The sequence below is a fragment of the Bidens hawaiensis genome, unplaced genomic scaffold (genome assembly GCF_021521415.1).
Source record: "Bidens hawaiensis isolate Kalapana, Puna unplaced genomic scaffold, B.hawaiensis_p1.1 tig00014524_1, whole genome shotgun sequence".
NCBI classification, from domain to species: Eukaryota; Viridiplantae; Streptophyta; class Magnoliopsida; order Asterales; family Asteraceae; genus Bidens; species Bidens hawaiensis.
In genome coordinates this window covers 218,123-239,903 of record NW_027492266.1, presented here as the reverse complement: position 1 = coordinate 239,903, position 21,781 = coordinate 218,123, and the positions used below count along the sequence as shown (strand labels likewise).

The 21,781-nt window shown below is 38.7% G+C and overlaps 1 protein-coding gene across 1 annotated transcript; it reads right to left on the bottom strand.

Moving 5' to 3' along the window:
- Positions 1–1,994: 1,994 nt before the first annotated feature.
- On the bottom strand, positions 1,995–2,393 carry LOC143546967 (uncharacterized). Its single transcript, XM_077038505.1, has one exon. It carries the CDS (start codon positions 2,391–2,393, stop codon positions 1,995–1,997), a length of 399 nt encoding a protein of 132 aa, XP_076894620.1.
- Positions 2,394–21,781: the final 19,388 nt, after the last annotated feature.

Here is a 21,781-nt window from a genome sequence, read left to right as displayed (position 1 = left end):
GTTGTTTGTTAAGAATAAAGACGGGAGTATGAGAATGTGTATCAACTACCGGTTGTTGAACAAGCTTACGGTGAAGACTAGATATCCGGTTGTTGAACAAGCTTAAGCTCCGCTATAACACCGTTGTTACAATTACTTGTATATCTCAAGCACTAAGCTCATGGAGTTGCCAGTTGTGTTACTATCCTTTTAATTTCCAAACTATAAAAAAATGAAGAACATCTTTCCTTGTGTTCCATTAGTTGCTAGTATTTAGTTCATTTTTTTTAATTGGGTTTGTTCAAATTTAGCTTAACTTTTGGTCAATTTGGGCCCCCAAGTCCTTTGTTTGGTTATTAACCAAAACTGGTCAATTACCGACCATTATCCGTAGCAATAAGCGATTAGCATAACTAAGAATAGGTTTCGGCTATGGTTAAGCCTATCCCTTAACAGAAGCTAGGTTATGGTTATGGTCAAAAGTACTATATGAAAAAATGTAAATAAATTGGACATGTGTTCATGTTTATTCGTTTAGCTAAATGAAAAAAAAAAAGTTTATTCAGGTTTGTTTGATTATTAAATAATAAACATTAACGGACTTCTAGTAGAACAGTTTACTGAACGCTCGTTTATAGGCCTACATTTGCATTTGCTTGCATTTTCGTTTTTGTAGCCTTTTCTCAAACATTTGTTTAATTGGTTTTTCTAGGTGGATTGACAGATTGTGTATCAAACTTCCATTTCATGAGTTTTTATAAACCCAAGTACCCAACCCATTATAACGTCACACCCATGTTTTCATGACAAACAAATGCTACAACTCGTTGAATAGCCAAAGGTTGTCGTAGTTTGCACAAGTTTGAGAAAGTGAATAGCTCAACGCAAGACATACATGAAGGAGACCATGCAAAATATTGTCACTTACTAAAAACCGATGACAAATGTGGTAGATTTAACTCACTAAGTTATGATAGAGTCTCTTCGGATTATGACTTATCTCACATAAAAGTTTACTAAGATTATATAAACAAAACAAGACAAATAGTTCAAAGGTTGGCAAAGGTGTGTTTTACATCAAACCTTTCAATTAGATCATTTTTTTTTCAAACTAGAGTATGAGTATCAATTTTACCGGCAACAAATATCTTGGGCCAAGCCGACATGATTTGACACGTCATTTAGCATGCCCGTGTGACTCATTCCCGGTCCTCTAATCAACAAGTTCAGTTTGCATGTTTCACCAGCTAAAGGACTAGTTTTTGTTAAGCGTGGACTCTGATTTTTCATCGGCTGGTCAAGGCCAATGCTATTGATATTCAATGCCCCTAAAACAAAAACTAGAACTACGTAGAAGACCCATATGGATATTCAGAAACTGTACCTCAAATTTCAAAGATACCATCATTAATCACATCTCAATTGAATTTGTGAAACATACGAGGCGTTAATACAACTAAACTAACATATATACGTCTGTGTTAGTTGCGGCATAGGTACATATAACAATCTATCCACACAATTTAGCTTGTATAGTATAACCAAAGCGCGTGTTGAGCATTAAACACGCTTACCGACTAAATGAGTTTCCGGTATGAAGATTTTCAATGCTTGCGTAATCCTAATCGCCCAACTACCTAAACCATCAAACTTTTTGGGTCAAAATTAGCCACCAAATTGAATTACCAATAAACTGATTAATCAATTAAAACATAAGTTCTTTAATTCCCAATTATTTACTATAATAATGTTTAGTTAACCACAATGCAATTAGATTCATCAATGACAAGCCCTAATCACCATAACCAAAAGAATTTAGCAACAACAGACCATCAATAGAACAGTAATTAACTTCATTTATTATGTTCTAAACCCTAATTGCCACAATTTTACAACTCCAAAGGAGTTAGAAACCATGTAATCCAATCCGCTCGACTCAAACTAATCTACAGAAAAATGTTCTTTTCAATTACAGATCGATCGACGAAAACCACAACAAAAACCAACAATCAACCCTATAACACATCAATAACCGCCACCGAACCATCAGAAGCCAAACTGCACATTGATCTAACCGCCATTAGCTTCTTCCGCTGCAAACACCGCGACGCACTAAACCTAACGGAAACAAACGGCAATTCACCGTCAGAGACCGTTAAACCACCGGCAACCTCCTGCTGCTGGTGATGCTGAACAACACCACCGGCGGCATTGAACGAGCGTGACGGTGACGTAATCGGCGACGACGGTGTAGCACGGTGGAAACAGATCTGGTAATCCGGTGACCGGAGAGGAGATCTGGCGTTGATTTTGGAGTCACGGAGTTGAGCGAGTGCGCCGGGTTTGAGGTAGCGGAGGTAGTTGTTGTTATCGGACTTGACGGCGGCGGACTGGCTTCTGATGTGGCGGTTCATGGCGGCCGGAGGAGATAAGGCTAAAGAGAGAAAGTGGTGGTTGGAGAGAGAGAGCGAGAGGGTTGTGAAAATTGGGAGTGAGAGGCGGGATTTTAACGAGAGAAGAGGCGGGAGTTGGAGGGAAAATAGGAAAACTGGGAATATTATTATTTCAAATGTGTCCCTATACTATGTTCTTGTACAAGAAGAATCCTCTATAATACTTTAATGGTTGGTTTAAAGACTACAAATTAAAATTAGAAAAACACTCGATTCACATTTAAAACCCATACAAACTGACTCTATAATTACACTAAAAAAATACTATATTTTTTTTACTCTTTTACAATTAAATAATACGTTTTTCATTATGTTTTCTCTTTCATCTATTTACAACCACTTACAAAAAATATTAAAATATTATAAATGGTGAACAGTGTTCCCTTAAATTTACTTATAAACAAAAGCTTCTCTATCTCCTCCACTCACAACCACTTACAACTACTTTATATAATATAGAGAACTCACTCACAATAATATAGAGGACCTGTTAGGAATGCTCTGAACAAAACTTATATCACCTTAACAACTCAAACCAAATAAAAAACAAGTATAGCTACAATGAAAACTCAAATATTTTGATGAACTGCTCTAACACTTGAATCTAATGGTAGAGTTGATGGGCAGTAAACTAGGTATGTGTTCGTCTATTATGAAAGATTTTGTGTATCTGTCGGTTAATTGGGTTTGTGTTCATTAGTATGGTTAGATATTCGGGAAAAGTTGTTGTCTGGTGAAAGATCAACATCTAAGCCCTTATGTGATAAAATATTAAGATTTCACTTTAGCACTGTCAAAAATCTTGTTTGATGTGTTATGGGAAATCTAAACACTTATCGTCATGTTACAATGTTTAACATAATCAATGAGCTGGCAACAACATGTTTGTCGCGCATAAAAATGTGTCTTCTTCATAAAGATCATTTTGTATTGTACCCTCAATTAACATGAAATGTCACAGATACCCTATGCTGTACTTTAACAGTGTGTTGTTATATGTCATATACGTGTGAGATGCATATATGTCGTTATTGAATGGATATCAATTTAGTTGTTAGGTTTTATATTCGGTATCTTTGAGCGTGTTGTTAAACTTAGTTTGTTTGATTTTATGTGTAAGAAAATCTCTTATATTCGAGATCCTCGATTAATGAGAAATATGAACTACAAAGTATATGCATCTTTATGTTAAACTAGATTTTATCCCCCGTATTATGGGGGTTGTTTTACATTATTCGTTTTTAATATTTATATATTTATTTTTGGATTTTAGTTTTATTTATTGTAATAAAGTTAATAATTAATATACTTGAGGTTTGAGATGAAATGATTTCACAAATAAATGATATGTTATAATCCGGTTTAAAAGCTATCTGGGTTTGGTGATACCCATTACCCGTTTATTTTCTTTATTATAAAATTGTTTTTTAATTATAAATAATACCTTTTTTTAAAAAAATAGGATATTAATTTTTAGTATATTCCTATTTTATTGGATTTTCATATCAAATATTTGATGAGATTATTTTTTAATTTAATGAGATGTTATAACCCGTTTAAGAGCTATCTGGGTTTGGTGAGACCCATACCCATGAATTAGGGTTAAATCAATGAGAGGCCTTCATTTAAAAATAAAGAAATCTGGTGGCTTCCATAAAAAGGGGGAGCGACCACATCGCGACACATAGGATTTTTGGGTTTTCTCTTATATATATTATAGATTAAGCATCTAAGTCCTTTCATTATGATATTTTCTCATCAATTCACTATAACTATACGCCCTAATAAATCTATATCTAATGTATAACCTAACAAGGTCTAAGGGTTCCAGATTTGACACCCCCCCGACCCCTATACCTCGGGATGGGAGCCGTAAACATCGAGTGGTATTATCGGTGTTTATTAAAATAATTTGCAGCGGAATATTTCATCAGGACCGTAGTTAGGAAAAAAGATTAGAGTTATAAAACACCATGGTTCTTATTTCATAACCGGGAATAAAACTCATTTTTATACAGACATAAGTTTTTTAGAGATAAACCCTAATTTACAAAACACATTTCTTTATTCTGGTGAGAAGGCGCTTATTTAAGATGGAAGCCCGCAGGCATCATTCCTTTGTATCTAACAAGTGTAACACCCCGTAACCGCAGCGAAACGTACACGGGATGCAACAGACACATCTGATATCAACAGCATTGTTTATAAAGAAAACACCACTATATTACTTTAAAAGTATTACATTGTTCTGAGTTTAATAACCATCTAAGCGTTATCACATAAGTGTTACCGATAGTACATTAACATATTTAATGCAAAATATAGATCTCTAGACTTCCACAAAATAACACACAGCATCGAACACATATCACTCATTCCGACTTGAGTGTACCTAGAAAGCATGTAAAGAAAACGGGTCAACTACGAATTGTTGGTGAGTTTCACTAATTTAAATAAACCACGACAAATCGTTATAAAAATCATGAATAAGTGATGTAATTATACTGAGTTCATGAGTGAAAACTCTATTAACCCCAAAACATTTAGATTAACCTCCGGGAACTCTGTTACCCCAGAATACTTCCAATAACCTCTGGGAACTCAGTTACCCCAGAAACACATTTAATAACCTCTGGGAACTCTGTTACCCCAGAAACCCATTTAATAACCTCTGGGAACTCGGTTACCCCAGAACACGGTTTCGGGCCTTACAATATTAGCAACTTAGTTAATTACCATCTTAATACATTCCCGTACGATTTCCGTACAATAAATATTATATAAATACATTCGTTTCCATGCGATTAGCATGTACTTAAACACTTTGATAGAAACATGCTTTCCGCCCCGGGAAAATATTTAAAACAGTTCAGTAAAAAGGGGCTCGTGAAAACTCACCTTCTTGTGAGCAAGATGTACTACGGTGCACAGCTACTGGTACAGATCTGTAATACGATCCCCAAATCGTTACTACACAAATTCTATCAATATAACATAAATTCGTGTTAACCGGTACGTCCGGGGACACTGTTAACCCAGTACCGTACACGATCCGGGGACCATGTTAACCCCGATACACTACTCAGGACTTAGATTGTGATATCACATAGAGTTCCTTAGTCAAAACTACCGTTAGTTTGTTTTCTCGTTTTGCGTGCCTAGCACGGTTATTCGTCTTTATGTTTTCAAAAAAATGAGTTTAACCACATACGTCCCGAAAATAGTCATTATTGATATTTTCATTAAAGTGGTGAAATTAGAGCTCGGTTAGACACCCCGTTTGGCCGCGGGGCCCGTTTCCGTCTTTAATACACCGGAAACGGTTAAATCGGGTAAAATTACCCAAATCATCCGAATTATTTTCGGATGATTTATTTTTACTTGATTAACTTAGTTTCATGAAAATAGTCCATTTTTAAGGTTTTTATGCACCAGTCAGCTCGCTTAGGCGAACTTTGCCGGTTTTCTCGTTTTAAGCTTTAAAAGTTTGTTTTTAAGTTCCATTTAGCACAAATAAATATCCGTTTAGTCTCGGACCTTGAAATTTTGTACAAAACATATTTTGACAGTAAGAAATTTTATAAAATTTTTCCTGAATTAATTTTTATATCTAAGATTTATTTAACCATTTTTAAACATCATTTAAACACCAAATATGTCGAAAATACCAAACGACCTTCGAAAAATCCCAAATTTTTCTGGGATGACCCCTGCAACCCACATAGTTCACTGTAATTTTTCCAGAACCAAAAACCCATTTTTCATGCCATTTTTACCAACACCGAGCTATAAATCCCTAGATCTCGTTTTACCGAAAAGCCTACTTAGACTTCTCCAATGAACCTGAAATTTTGTGTGTGACTTTTATATGTTATAAAAAGCTTATCATAAGTTTTCCAAAATTTTTCATGATGTTTAGCTATTTTTCACCATTTTTAGCCAAAACCGAGCATTAAATTCACCAAATATTCATCCTTTATCCAAAAATTACCAAAATTTCACAGATCTCATATTTTCATGTGTAGATCATGTCCGTGAAATTTCATGACCCAACTCTAAGCCTACCACAATCTATCCAAAATAACTAAATCACACGAAAACCAAACTATCTTGTGTTTTCTAGCGTTAGATCGCAAAGATCTTGGTTTCTAGCCTTTGCTAGCCACTAGATACAACACTTACAAGCACATCAACACCACACCAAGCAAGTTATACCCACAATCAAGCCATTTCTTTCATGGTTTCGATTAAAACATCAAAACAAAGATTTTGACCGTAAAAATTCGTTTTTGACTCTTTTAGCTACTTTCTTGGACCAAGATCCTTTGTATAACTTGTATACATCCCTTGATCCTCCAAGAATCTGTTTCATCTCGGGTTTTCACCCATTTTTCATTTGAAACCTCATTTTCTCAAGATTATGGAATCAAAACTAAGAATCAACCATTAAAATCATGTTTATACCTTGAGTTCTTGCCTAAAAAGCTTGGGTTTTGGATGGATGATGAAGACGTTGAGAGAATTTTGGGAGAAATAATGTGGAAAAAAGAAAAGTGAAGTGTGTGTGTGACTAGCATGGACCGATCGGTCCATGTTAAGTGGGCGGGGGGCCCACATCTCCAACCATGGCCACATATTCGGATTGCGTAATCCGGATAATGTTGTGGATAATCTGGTTCAGTTCGTTTTTCGGTTAAACGTTTAATTCCGCTCAAAACGAGAACAAAACGGTCGTTTTTCGGCCTAAAATTAAAATTTATATAAAACTGATTTAAAAACTTTAAAAACTTAAACCATGACGTTTATTGACTTAACACATCGTATTGTCGGTAATTGTGCATCTTTTTCGGCTTGATCGATCGTCTCTTGCTGGGTTTGATGTTAAAGGTTTCGTTTATCGTACCGTCGTACTAATAAATCGAAATCCTTTTTCTGTGCTATAAATCACTTATCCCGAAGCTTTAATACTTCGTGAACATCACTAAACATTATATATTTCGTCTATAATGTAATTCCCGATTCGTTCGGGTTTCAATAACCGTTCATCGATTAATCGTAATTCCGATACGACTAGTTGTACATTTGAGTATAATTCGTACTGTGAATCTTATATACTCGTATAAACACATTATAATTCATATATTCAGTATTGAATAACACGTAAATAGTATATTCCGGCTAGGGTATACCTGAATTTGCCGGAGTCGTTACAACAAGTCACCTAAACATGTTTAAAAATATTTGGTAGCAAGAAATACTGGTGAGTACATTTATTTGTACATGACACATTTTACAGTTACAGCATTCATATATCTGCCGGCTTACAAATTACCGAAAGGTACTTGTCATTCGATCGTATTTGTGAATGTGTTCATCTAAACATGTCCACAACATCAAATCAACTTAATATACTCTCTAAATCTAGTAATATTTCATCAAAGTTCGTATTTCTGGCCGACTCTGTTCACCATCAAATCATTACGTTTCCGGGTAATTGTTACATGTTTATTGATCATCTTAAGTCATAAACTAAATCCGCTAAACTAGTTTTTTCAAAAATAAACCAAATCAAAGAATTAAAATTTTAGGGTTATAATGAAGAAGATGAACTTGTAATGTTAACATATATAATTATGTTTCTACTAGTTTGAGACCCGTGTATTACACGGGGAATTAATGAAAATTACAATATTTAAACGTTAAACAAAATATAATCAATAACACAATTATCATATATTATTAATACAATTACAACTTTCATTAAATTTATAGGAATTACAAAGCAAACCATTACGCAATGAGTTTACAAATAAGAAAAAATTTTCTTGTACACTACATCTGTGGTTGTATTGGTCAGATTACCTTGTTTATCAAGAATCAAAATCTTGAGCCCAAACCTGCTTGTAACTCTTGACAAGGTGACGTATAATAATAACAACAACAACGATTATGATTACCTCAACACGAGTAGGCTGGACGTAGATGAAGAAATAATATCCCATCACCATTAAAACCATTGTATGTGTATGCTTTCGAATATTGTTGGATGTTCCTGTAAACTGTGGTCCCCGAAACTCGTCCCAACACAGCTGCAATAATACAAATTTATAATCATAATCATTCAGAAACATATTTTCTTAGAAATAAATATGTAAATGATAGCCTTACCAATATACGGGTTTGCTAATTCATGGATCACAAAAGCCAGAGAAAAACCAACCTACATATCAAAACACCAGGCAGTCAATTGGATTAGGTAACGTTTAGAATATGTGTGTGTGCGCGCGTATTGGTTGGGTGTAGCTTACCACAACAAGGATACCGGTTTCAATACCGAGGAACAAAGTGGTTGCACCATTAACTGGCCAAAGAAAGAAATATTTCCTGTCTACTTTCCATAGAAATATAGCCTCATCATAATCCACCTTTACAAACACATAATTAAAAATTAGGATTATTTGAGTAAACAAATTGGAATACATGTTCAAATAAAAAAGAAGACCAGAAGGCAAAACTGAAATCGGATTATAATAAGAATACTGACCAAACCAATGACAGCAGAAATGACAATAGCAGCAAGAGCACACTGCAGAGATTAAGAAAATACTTAAAATAATAATAATAATAATTTGACAATGATGTCATCATTAAGGAGTATTCCTGAGGTATAACTTCAAATAATGGTGTCATAAATTGTAGAGCACAAGTTATTATAACGCCCATGATTATTTGTTAACTATTAACCGAAAAATAAACTTACGGGCCATCTCCAAGATTACAAAATATATTCTCTCAATTTCTGGCCAACCACAATTTCATACTCCCGGAGCCTAGTATTTCACAAAAAAATATTTAAAAGTCTTTTTAGCACAAAAATAATAATCACATTTAAGCTAAATTTATAATTCTCACCTGTCTTTAATATAACTTGTATTGGCAAAATATATAGGTGAATCAATTCTAACAATCACAATGCCATTGTATGTGCATGCTTCCGGATATTGTTGGATGTTCCTGTAAATGGTGGTCCCCGAAAGTCATCCCAACACAGCTGCAATAATACAAATTTATAATCATTAATCATTCAGAAATATATTTTCTTAGAAATAAATATGTAAATGATAGCCTTACCAATATGCGGGTTTGCTGATTCATGGATCACAAAAACCAGAGAAAAACCAACCTGCATATCAAAACACCAGACGGTCAATTGGATTACGTACTAAAACTACACACAGCACAAGCAGAAATAAGTTATGTTCTATATTAGTATTTTGAAAAAAAAGGGACCAAGGTTGACACAGAATAACTGTTTTTTAAATGCATCATGTTCAGATTGTGAACAAACAGTTTCAATCTGCCAACATGTTTACATAATCACGCTGCACGGGTTATATATGTCTGAAATCTGAATTAAAGTTCAACTTTTCAGCACAAGTATGTGGACCTTCAAAAGGTTATTTGCTTTGGCCCAACTGACTTCTTACTCCTGTCATAAGCTCCATAACACCTTGGTTACGAACACAGTCGATTTGCTACAACGATTAGATTCAAGTCAAAACTAAAAATCCAGACATATACATATACGAAGTTACGAACACAGTCGATTTGATGCCCAATAAATAGCATTAGTTAAAAAAAATGCAAGCAGAAAAAAAAACTCGAATAGTAATAACAATAACAACAACAACAACAACGATTACGATTACCTCAACAGGAGTAGGCTCGAAATAGATGAAGAAATACTATACTATCAACATTCCAATCGAGACTCCAATTCCAAATCCAAACGTGCCCGCGGTGGCGATGACAGAGGCGACGACGGTGGCGATTTGATGCCCAATAAATAGCACTAGTTAAAAAAAATGCAAGCAGAAAAAAAACTCGAATAATAATAATAACAACAACAACAACGATTACGATTACCTCAACAGGAGTAGGCTCGAAGCAGATGAAGAAATAATATCCCATCAACATTCCAATCGAGACTCCAATTCCAAATCCAAACGTGCCAGCGGTGGCGATGACAGCGGCGAATTGGAAATAATGAAAGAGTTAGGGTTTGCATCTTTGGTTGTTGAATGAAAATAATGAAAGAATAACAAAAATGGATCCAGATAGTATTATGGGGGCGGGTTAACTTGAAAGAGATACCATTTTATGAAAATGGTTTAAAAATTATGAGAGTTAAGGAGAGATTGACAATTGACATATAATAGTACTCATTTATTAGAATAGTAAGATTCCTAAACCAAAGAAATCAATTGGTCTAGTGGTTAATGCTTCTTTGTGTGGTCCTATAGACCCGGGTTCAAACCTGGATCTGGACATATGTTTTTTATTTTGTTTTCCTTAAAACCATTTCTTTAATATTTTAACCAAATTAATTTATTAAAAATTATTATAAAACAAACAAAATTATACTTAAATAAAATTATTTATAAATTAATTTTACCAATTTCCATCTGAAAACCAACTTTTTTATATTCGCTAAGTTTCGTGAAAACCCGATAATATTATATTATTCATTTTGTAAACTTTATATGCGCTAACGTAATTGTTTTCAAGATAAAATTTGACTGACAAAATTCATGTTCCATAAATATTAAAATTCTCATACTAATAATAAATTGATAGTTACATAATTATAGAATAATATAAAACGTTAAATTTCAGTTAAGACTTAAAAAATAATATTATATTATCAAATGCCATAAATAATTAAACATATATTAAAATAATGCATAACCCCTAAAACTAAACTATTCAACTTTTATAATCCCATTAGTTACTCTTTAATTTTTGTATTTTTAAATTATAGTTCTTGAGGTTCGATTGCTTCGATTTCGTTAGCGCACTTTTGGTTTTTATTTCAAGTTTATCTTCAATTTTAAGGTGAGTTTCTCACACCCCATTTTTAATGCTTATACATTTTTGGGGTAGCATATATATCCTATCGAGTCAATTGTTTACTTGTTCATTTATAAAACTACAATTTATATCATGGACTTGTGTGCTTACTTGATTACTTGCTCAAAACTTACTTGCACGTGATATCCTCAATAAGTATGATCATATGACCCCCCCCTTTGCAGTTAGAATCATTTTGTTATGAGTGGAAAAGTGACCCCGATCCGAGTACGTCGGTTGCTACCAACTGGAAAGGATATTACTTGCGCGATTATCCGAGTACATTGGTTGTTACCAACAGGAAAGGATATTACTTGCGCGATTATCCGAGTACATTGGTTGTTACCAACAGGAAAGGATCTTACTTGCTCGATTATCACATGTCTCATGGAATTGTTTGGTTTTTTATATTATATATATCAAAACGTGTGTGAACTCACCAACTATTCATTTAGTTGACATTTATTTTACATATGTGATACATGTACAATCATTAGAGAATGAGACTCGGAGAAGACATTAGAACTTTGAGTGCGCTCATTTCACATAATGGAATGAAATTGCAATTTGCATACGATTTGGAATTGGAAGGAATTGGATTTGGAATCTGAACATTCCAATAGGAATTGGAATTTGAAGAAATTGAAATCCAATTCCATTCTTGATGTGTTCGTTCGACATTTTAGTTTTTTTAGATTTTAGTTTTTTTTATTTATATTTTGAGTTATGATATTTTTATTATTATTCATTTCATTTTTTAGGGTCTATTAAGATCAAAAACCCATAAAAAATATATTAAATAATAATAATAATAATAATAAAAAATTCATAACTCAAAGTATAAATTTAGAACAAAAAAAGTAAAAAACTTAAAAATGTTTTATTCGTTGTTCTCGTTAAAAAAATTAGTTTAACTCCAAGTTTGACTGGAGTTGTTGATTAAATCATTATCTAATTGTATTTGAATGTTATTTCACTTGTGAACCCGCATTAGTGAATTTATGTTGTACAGATTGCATATTCAACATTTGGTGGCTAGGGGCATTCTTGGACTTATGTTTGTTATAAGACCAATTACTCTAGTTAAAAAAAACAAATTTTAATGTAACAATATTATAGTCTAGTTATAACAGTTACTTTAGTTTATAGTAAAAGTTTTTTTTTTAAACATGTTCAATTACTAATAGTTAAAATCTTAGTACGTTAGTTATAACAACAATTACTATAATAATATTATAGTCAGGTGAACGAAGTTGTCGGGGATAGGTGGATAGGTGGAGTGGGTGATCTAGCTGCTCTAGTAGGTGAACAATACTGGCTAGTGGCCTCAACCTGGTCTCTATGTGGTGCCTTAGGCGGGTAGCTATCACATCTATAATCAGATAGGTCGGGCTTATTGCTGGGCAGCTCTCTAGGAACTATCACCTCCTCGGAGTCCTCCTCAAACTCCTCCTCATCCTCTTTCGGATCTTCTTCTGGGTCCTCCTCCTCGATCTCCAGATCTTCCTCCTCCACTAATATCACCGGTTCCTCCTCCGTCACATACTCGTTAGTCCTTGTCATTTCTCTGCACAATGGTTAGTTATAAGAATAATAATTATCGATAGTGTTAATTAGTGTAGGGGATGCTATTAATCAGATAAAATTTAATGTTAATTATGATAAGATATAATATTAATTTTAATGAAATATAATATTAATTATAATAAGAATTAATATTGTTTATAATCAAATATAATATTCATTATGATAAGATTTAATATTATTGACAGTACAATACGTACACGTATCCGTACACCTTGTTCCAGATAAGCACGTATGCATGTTAGACACACACACACACACACACATACACACACTTAACATTATCTTTTATACACATATGTTGATATTTTTACCTATTGGTATATCCCACGATTTATCCCCGAAATTCCTCGTACAAGCAAGTTTGTTATTATGTTCCAGACCATAATAACTCACTTGCCCTTCGAGTTCTTCCCGGTATCCATCAGTACATAATATTGAATCATTATTTATTTTCTCAGAGATAATCGAGCCTACGGCTATATTTTAGGTATCCTAAGGGATAACCTAATTCTTTATAACCAATGGCTTTGATACCAACTTCTGTCACACCTTGACTAGCAAATGCGGAAGTGTAAAACGGGAATGCAACAGACACCTCTGGTATCAACCACATTGTTTATAAAGAAACATTACAAACTAGTTTACATTATTCTATCTTCTTTTACAATCTAGGTGATACAAAACAAAATCAGTTCATTAACTGTCCCATTCCTTACTAGTATATTTGTATATAATCACATAGCGCCGGTCACATTCCAAAACATGAAGCACATCATTAGTTCATTCCAACTTTGGTATACTTGAAAAGCAGGTTAAAACGGGTCAACTACATATAGTTGGTGAGTTTCACGAGTTTTAAGAAATCAGTTATGCATAATCACAAGTCATAGTTTGTATGTATGTATGTATGTGTGTATGTATGTACTTTTTCAAATCCTGCTGCAGCTGCACGAGCCCTTCCTGCGTGCCACGATCAAGGATACTTCCCATAAGAAATATATAGAAGAGTCAGTGATGGATTGATGTAATTATGCTAAGCTACAGTGAAGTCTTGACTGTTTGTTCGTGCTGCGTGCCTCCATTTCCCATGCGCAATCAACTACTGTGGCCCCCCTTTCCGCCCACAACATGCCCCAAGTAGCCATGTCTAACACTACATAGCTTGTTTGTATAATTATGTTCATGTGCAAACGGTGTAAAGTCTCAGCAAACCGTGCCGACTCCGTTTGGGTTTGTCAAACCAATAGTACTATTCACAAGCCACCGGCTCAAAGTTAATCACTGTGTTAGTGGGGACTTTTATGTGTTAGCAATTAGATAATTCACATCATTACATGGTATCAGATATTCAAGTGTAAATAACATGTTTTTCACCCCAAAAGTCTGTAAAACAGTTTAGAAAGAGGGGTCATGAAACTCATGGTTTAGTAGGTATTCAGTACTGCATTAGTTCGTGGTTCATCTCACTCGCTCTTACCTAGTCCCAATAATCAATATTATAATAATATTAATATATTAATATTATTATAATCTTCATACTAAACTGGGCTGTATATCTAGTCTGGGTATAGCTGTCACGCCTAGAACATAACAATAGTCTTAGGTTTTGGCTGAAAAATATGAATAAGCAAGCTAGCATCTGCAAGGTTTGATATTTTTGGTGAAAAATGACATAGTAAGTAAGAAAATGAATTAATATAACAAAGGGGTGTTGGGTCCTCCTTGGCGGCCGGCCATTATTGGGCTCACTTTAGGCCCAATTTTGGCCCATTAATCTTGTTTTGCGTGCTCAAACGTGAAATCCCAAGTCCAAGTTTATTTCGGGTTCGGTTTTTGGTGAGAAAAATATATCGGGTACGACAAACAGCGCGAAATCGAGTGTTTTTCGGCCAATTTCTTGTAAATTTAGAAAAACATACTTTGTGTTTGTAAAAATCGAATATATTTTACGGATCGCTTAAAACATCCCAAGTAAGTGTTTTGCAAGTCTTTTTCGGCTTAACGGATGATGCAATGCTTGTTTCGTAACTATCTTTCGCGCTTAAAATCATAGCGGGAAGTTAAATGAGTATGTTTTCGTTTAACTGGTTTGTTATTGTACTAAGGGCACAACATCAATATGTTAGCTTATATTAAATGTATATCACTTATAGATGCCCCCGGGGTATCTTGGTCATAACCAGACCTGTTTGGTTATTCGTTTGTTCGATACGTAATAAACGGTTAATCGCTTAATCGGCAAATGCATACTAAAGTGTACCTGGTTTTGAGTCAAATGTCACATGTGATTCTGCCATTTAGATATATTTTGACATTTTGTTATTATTTGTACAAACTCGTTGTAATGGTTGTGATGCGTGCACACACACACACACACACACATATATATAGGAAAGTGAATATAGGGCTGCTAGGTATCTAAGCTTAGATGCGAAACCCCTCAAACTACATAGTTTTGGTTCAAATCAACTAAAAATTGATTTATCTTGGTTTCTTCCATCAATTCCTTATCTTCAATTTTTCACATATGCACACCTTCCTGCCATTTTTATTTAGAAATCATAATTAACCGTCCTTGAGAATTGCAATCCAATAATGAGGCTGTAGACTCCATAATCTCGATTCATTATCTATTTCTTTTTTATTTTATGCAACACAAATGTTAACAATGAAAATTGAAGAAACACTAACCGGACCCCGGGCAGATTACGGGTAACCTGGGGGTTAGATAGATGTTTCCCACGAGGGGTTGGACCCGGCAAAGATGGTTCTTCTGATAACCTGCAAAACAGACACCGTGAGCTTGTCACTGAGAAGGGGGGGGGGGTTCCTCCTTGTGACCACCCTCAGGCGTGAGAATCAGACTAGATTGCTCTTTAAATATAAATGTATATTAAGAGATTGCTAGAGCAGATATCTGGTATAATATGTAGTATATGATGATAATATGATAAGATGAGATGATCATACCATTTGGGGTATTTATAGCCGAAGGTAGGTTTCCAAGGAGGTGTGGCCGGCTGAATAGTATTCATGTTCTACCAACTGTGGCCTACGCATGTGCCCTGCTGGTAGTTGGTGGGTAGGAAGCGGCTGATAGTGACCAGGCCTGCTGTGTACTATTCCTTTTCCACCAACTGCCGGCTATGCACGTGGTATGACAGGAGTTGGTGAGTAGGCAGCGGCTAATAATGACATACGGTACAAGAGCATGCTGCTCGCCATACTGCTGTCAATAAGCTGTCGTATCTTTGGTCAGATCTTTTGCCCATACCTCGTCAGGTACAGTACAGAAGATCTTCCCGTATCGTACGGACTGGCTTAGTTGGGCGGGAGTATTCCCCCTCCCGCCTTTGTGCGGGATTGTTCCTGGCTTTGCTCATTCCTTCAGGTGACAACTGAGTGATTGAGAGCTAAGTGCCTTGTGCGTGTAGCCTTGCTGCGCGGGTGGCCTTCCCTGATGGCTTGTATCCGCAGCTGCGGGAACAGGCAGAGTACTTCACCATTGGGAGGCATTTCCTGCGGGAACAGCTTGCGTACTGCGCGTAAGGACGTCACGTCTCTGAGCATGGTGGGTACTGCGGATCCAGTTGGTTTCTGCGCAGACGTCCCTCTTCAAGGTGAGTCTTGCGGGTCCAACTGGGCTCTGCTGGGACCTACCTCTTCAAGTCCCCCCAGTCCAATGTTCTTCTCATGAATGTTTAATAAAGTGAGGTGAACTTTTGGACTTAAGCAAAGGGTTTTGAAAAGGGTTTTTTAAGGTTTTCCATGGGGATTCTTCCCGCGGAAGTCCTTGTCACTTGCAGAAATTCCCGACTTTCCTGCTTGATCTTTGGGTATGATGCGGGTAGGTCTGTAACCTCCTCGCAAGTCAGGAGCGTTGAGTCCCACTTGTGTGGATTCTCCATGAGGTTTTGGTAGTTTTGAACTTAGTGATCAATTATGTTAAAACCACCAATTCCATCCTGGAGCTTCAAACAATGTAGTTCTCGACGTTCCCGCTATGCGGGGATGTTATTTCCGTTTCCGCAAGCATTGCCCAGAAGATCCTTCTTGGTTTCAATTCCCTGCGGAGCGCTAGGTATGTGAAGGGTTTTGCCTTGACACTGTACCCGCGCTCGTCTTACGGTTACTTTACTTCCAAGGTATTCCTGGCGTCAATTCCCTGCGGGTGCTAGGTATGTGAAGGGTTTTGCCTTAACACTGTACCCGCACCCGTCTTATGGTTACTTGGTTGCCAAGGTATTCCTGGCGTCAATTCCCTGCGGGTGCTAGGTATGTGAAGGGTTTTGCCTTAACACTGTACCCGCACCCGTCTTATAGTTACTTGGTTGCCAAGGTAAGGGGTATTTTCCCGCTTACTTTTGAATCTTTTTGAATTTTTGAAATTCGAAGGGTTGGTGAAAGGATAAGAACAGTCTAAACCTCTAAAACGTCGTGCGACGGTTTCTTCTGACTGTGTCAGGACGTGCAGGAAGTTATGGTGACGTGACAGTACCTGGTCATTCCAGACGCTTTTTCAGGCGCGTGGGCGCGATTTTTCGGGCGCGTGGCCGCGAAATTAATGGTACGCGTCCTTTCAACAGCTGTTGCCAGCTTGCTTTTTGCCACGTGTCATAGTTTCATTGCACCTTCGATTTCTCTCTCTTCCGCATTAAATTCATCGCATTAATTGCGATTAGTATATAAAGGGGGAGAGGGTTCTTTGTAATCCACACTTTCACTTTTCTCTTCATCTTCAAAACGATTTCCGGCGAATACTCACCTTTTCAGTCGAGCATTCTCTTGAAATCGTTTTCTTCTTTTATCTGCAAGATGTCTTCTCAAGATCTCGAAGCTACAGCCCAGGAGGCTGGGGTGTTCGCCGATGACAAGAGTACTGCTGGCGAGTGCCAGTGTGCTCTGCCTGTCGATCTGTATCAGTACATCGTCAGGAAGTTCATGCTCGAGTCTCTCGAGCCTGAGTTTCCTGAACCCCATCAGACGGTGTATGATGCCCCCAGAGGCAAGATCGGGGTATATGCTGCATTCTTTGTTTATGGGAATCTTAGGTTCCCTTTGACAAAGTTTGTGTACCGTGTCCTGGAGAGGCACGGTGTGCACCTGACCGAGGTGCACCCAATGGCGATCGCGAAGATTCGCCACTTCGAGTGGGCGTGCCGGATTCTGGGCATTGAGCCCTTCGTCGACCGCCTGATGACCTTCTACTCCTGGAGGTGCATCCAGGGGTGGTACACGCTGATAACCCGGATTAAGGGTTTGAAGATTTGCGCAACCGAGCGCAGTCTTCGCTCGTGGAAGCGGGAGTTCTTCTACATCTCCGCTCGCGCCATCCCCCTTGCCATGAAATTCAAGAATGGGCAAGCACTTCCCAGCCTTCACGCCTCCAACTACCAGGAGGCTGAATGGTTCTCGAAGATATCCTGAGTCCAATCTCCGGTTTACCGGTTTGCGGAGTCCGGGATGGTGATGCTCGGGATGAGCCGGGTGTGGAAGGATGCGGATGCGCAAAAGATCCCAATCGTCCTTGAATACGGTTCGAACTCTGTTCCTTACGGTATGCTCTGTTTCTTTTTGTTGATTTAGAATCTCTTCTAACTTCTTTCCTGTTTATTTCAGAGGGGAACGACTTGCAGTCGCTCCTGTATCCGCGGGAGGCTGACAGTCCCGTTCGGATGGGTACTCGCGCTCTAGACGAGAACGAGTTGCCCATCCTAGAACAAACGGCGGATTGGTTCGTGGAGGTCTACCCGTTAGGCCACGAGATCCTTAGCGCCAGGCGGCCAGGTAAGGCACTATTCAACCCTCGACCCCTCAATGTTGAAACCTCTGCTGGAATACCTCTAATCTTATGTTCTGATGAGGAATCCGCAGATGGTCCTCCGTTGGTGCGGAAGAAGAAGGCTGCCGGCGGGAAGGGGAAGGAGAAGATGGCCTCCACTGCCGATCCGGTGCCTCGGTCTGACTCAGAGGCCGAGAGCGAGGAGGTGGCGGGGAACCCCGGTGGTGATAAGACCACCGCTCCGGAGGCTGCGACGACTGTCACCTCCGGAGAGCCCAGGATGACAACGGTGAGCGGCGTGAAGAGGCCGGCTCCATCGGGTTCATCCCCGCCTGTCCGCACTTTTAGGCTCAAGAAAACCCGTAAGTACAAACTTCCTTTATCTTTAACTTCATAGCTTTCCATCATTAACACTTATCCTCTTTGTGCAGGCGTGGATGTTGACGCATTCCAGGGTGGAGCGCAGAGGAGTACCCCTCCGCCCATGACGGTAGGCTTGGTCAGCCTACCTGAGGCGAATACCCAGGCGGCTGCGCCTGCGCCTGCTTCCGCCGGTTCAGTTGCTCACTCCGTTGAGCCGACTGTTCCAGCTGTGATGACATCACCGCCGGCTGTCAGTGCCATTTTTACCGCATCTTTCACTGAGCCGGCGGTTTCTTTTGCTGCGGATTCCGCAGCGACGACCGCGGCGGCTTTTACCATGCCTCATCCGTCATCGGCAACGACGGCTGATCCTTCAGGTATGCATGGGGCTTATCGCCAACCTCTGCCTCCTTCCCATCTGCCTGACCTCTTGGATGGATTTCCCTTGGGTTCAGGTGATGGGTTTGGCGGCTATCGGCCTGTTGTTGACCCTACAGGTGCGTAGGGTTCTTTTGGCCCTTTTCATATTTTTATCATCTTTTCCTAACTGCTTTATGTTTTTTTGCAGTGTCGGATACCAATGAAGTGTATGTTCCACGATGGAACATCCGCCGAGGATCAACCCTTCGCACACCTGTGGAGTGCGTGGAGTGGGCTCGTCACGCAGCTCCCAGTGGTGCGTTGGGGGAAGCCATGGCTAGCTACCAAGAGGGTAGGCTAACCAATGAGCTTCGGGTTCTCCTGGCCCGGATGCAGCCGCGCGTCGAGCTGCTTTGTCGTGAAAACGACAAGTTAAAAGCAGCTCGCCTTCAAGAAGTAGCTCGGGCGGCGCGGGCTGTCCGGGAGGAGATCGTAAAGCTTACCGCAGTGGCTGCGGAAAAGGAGAAGGCCTTCAAGGCCCTCGAGGTTGAAGTTCAGGCCCGACTCGAGGCCCGTTCCAAGGCTGCCCAAGCTGTTAACGAACAGCTTCGGCTGGCTAAGGAAACTGCAAGGAACGCAACCGAGAGGGCCACCAAGGCTGAAGCTGTTGCTGAGCCTCTACGCGTGGAGAATGAGGAGCTTAAAGCCAAATTAGAGGCTCTCCAGCAGGCTCATGATGCCTTGGCGATGGAAGACGCCAAAAAGCTCCAAGAGATCTTGGACCAGAGGGGGGTGCTTGACCACACTGAGCGGAAGCTAAAGGGCGTCGAAGAGGCTGCGGCTAAAGAAGTGTTGCTTGCCAACCTCAACAAAAGTGAAGCCGAACGCGCCCGTAACGAAGCTCAAGCTGCCCTCCAGGAGGCTCTGGTTGCCAAGGAATGGCTTCTTCGAGAAGCGTTGTCTCAGGTATGCTTTTCATGTCTTTACGCTTTTCTTTGTAAATAGAAAAGGTTCTGATACTTGTATATTTTCTTTTTTGTAGGTTGTGCATCGAGTCTTCACAGAGACGTCTTATGACGATGCTATGAGCGCAGCCCTCAACGCTTCTCATGAGGATGGAGAAAAGGCCGGTTTCCTGCTTGGTCTAGGGTTCGTTGAGAAAGGCATCCCGCCTTCCAACTTCCCTTTATTTGATGTAGATACTGAAGCTGTATACGACCAAGCAGTGAATCAGTATGCCGCCTTCCCGCATCCGGTGGTGGAGAAGGTAAACGAAGTTGCTGCTGCTGATGATGGGCTAGCTATCCTTAAAGCTTTCCTTGAACAGCCACGCTCTACTGATGGTGCTGGTCCAAGTGGAAGTGGCCCTGAAGCTTGATCCTGAAGATCCCTTCCCACTGCTAGGATAGATTTAGCTTGTATAGATTTATATTCTTGTAGGCGGGTAGTTACCCGGCCATTCTTGTAATGAATATTATGAAATATAAATCTTTGTGCGGGTAAGACCGCTACTTTCACTGGATTCCTTGCTTTATAAACGTTATATGACTTACATACTTTAGTTTAAATTAGCAATTTTCCAAATGTTTAGAATAAGTTAACCTTTGAACGTGGTAGATAATAGGTTGAAGTTTTGCTTCCTCTTTCGTGATTGTGCGGGTAGGACCGTCACTTGCACTTAGTAGGATGGCTAAACTTTACCTACATCTGACCTGCGTGGAGGTTTTCCTCATCTTTTTGTTAGAAATTCTTTGTTTTGAATAAGTTAACCGTTCGACGCGCGGTTGTCAATAGGTTCGGTTTCCTCTGCGGTTAGGACCGGCACTTTCATTTAGTTGACCAAAGTTTACTTATGACTGACCTGCGTGAAGGTTTGCCGTTTTTTGGGTTTATGCGGGTTTTGCCGCCTTCCCCACGCAACGACTTTCCACGTAATTATGCGGTGAAAACCGGCATATCCGTGTTGAATAAATTAACCGTTCGACGCGCGGTTGTTAATAGGTTAGTGTTCAGTTTCCTCTATCATGATTCATGCGGATAGACCGGCACTTTCATTTAGTGGGATGACTGAACTTTACCCTTCAACTGAACTGCGTGAAGGTTTGCCGTTTTTTGGGTTTATGCGGGTTTTGCCGCCTTCCCCACGCAACGACTTCCCACGTAATTATGCGGTGAAAACCGGCATATCCGTGTTGAATAAATTAACCGTTTGACGCGCGGTTGTTAATAGGTTAGTGTTCAGTTTCCTCTATCATGATTCATGCGGATAGACCGGCACTTTCATTTAGTGGGATGACTGAACTTTACCCTTCAACTGACCTGCGTGAAGGTTTGCCATTTTTTGGGT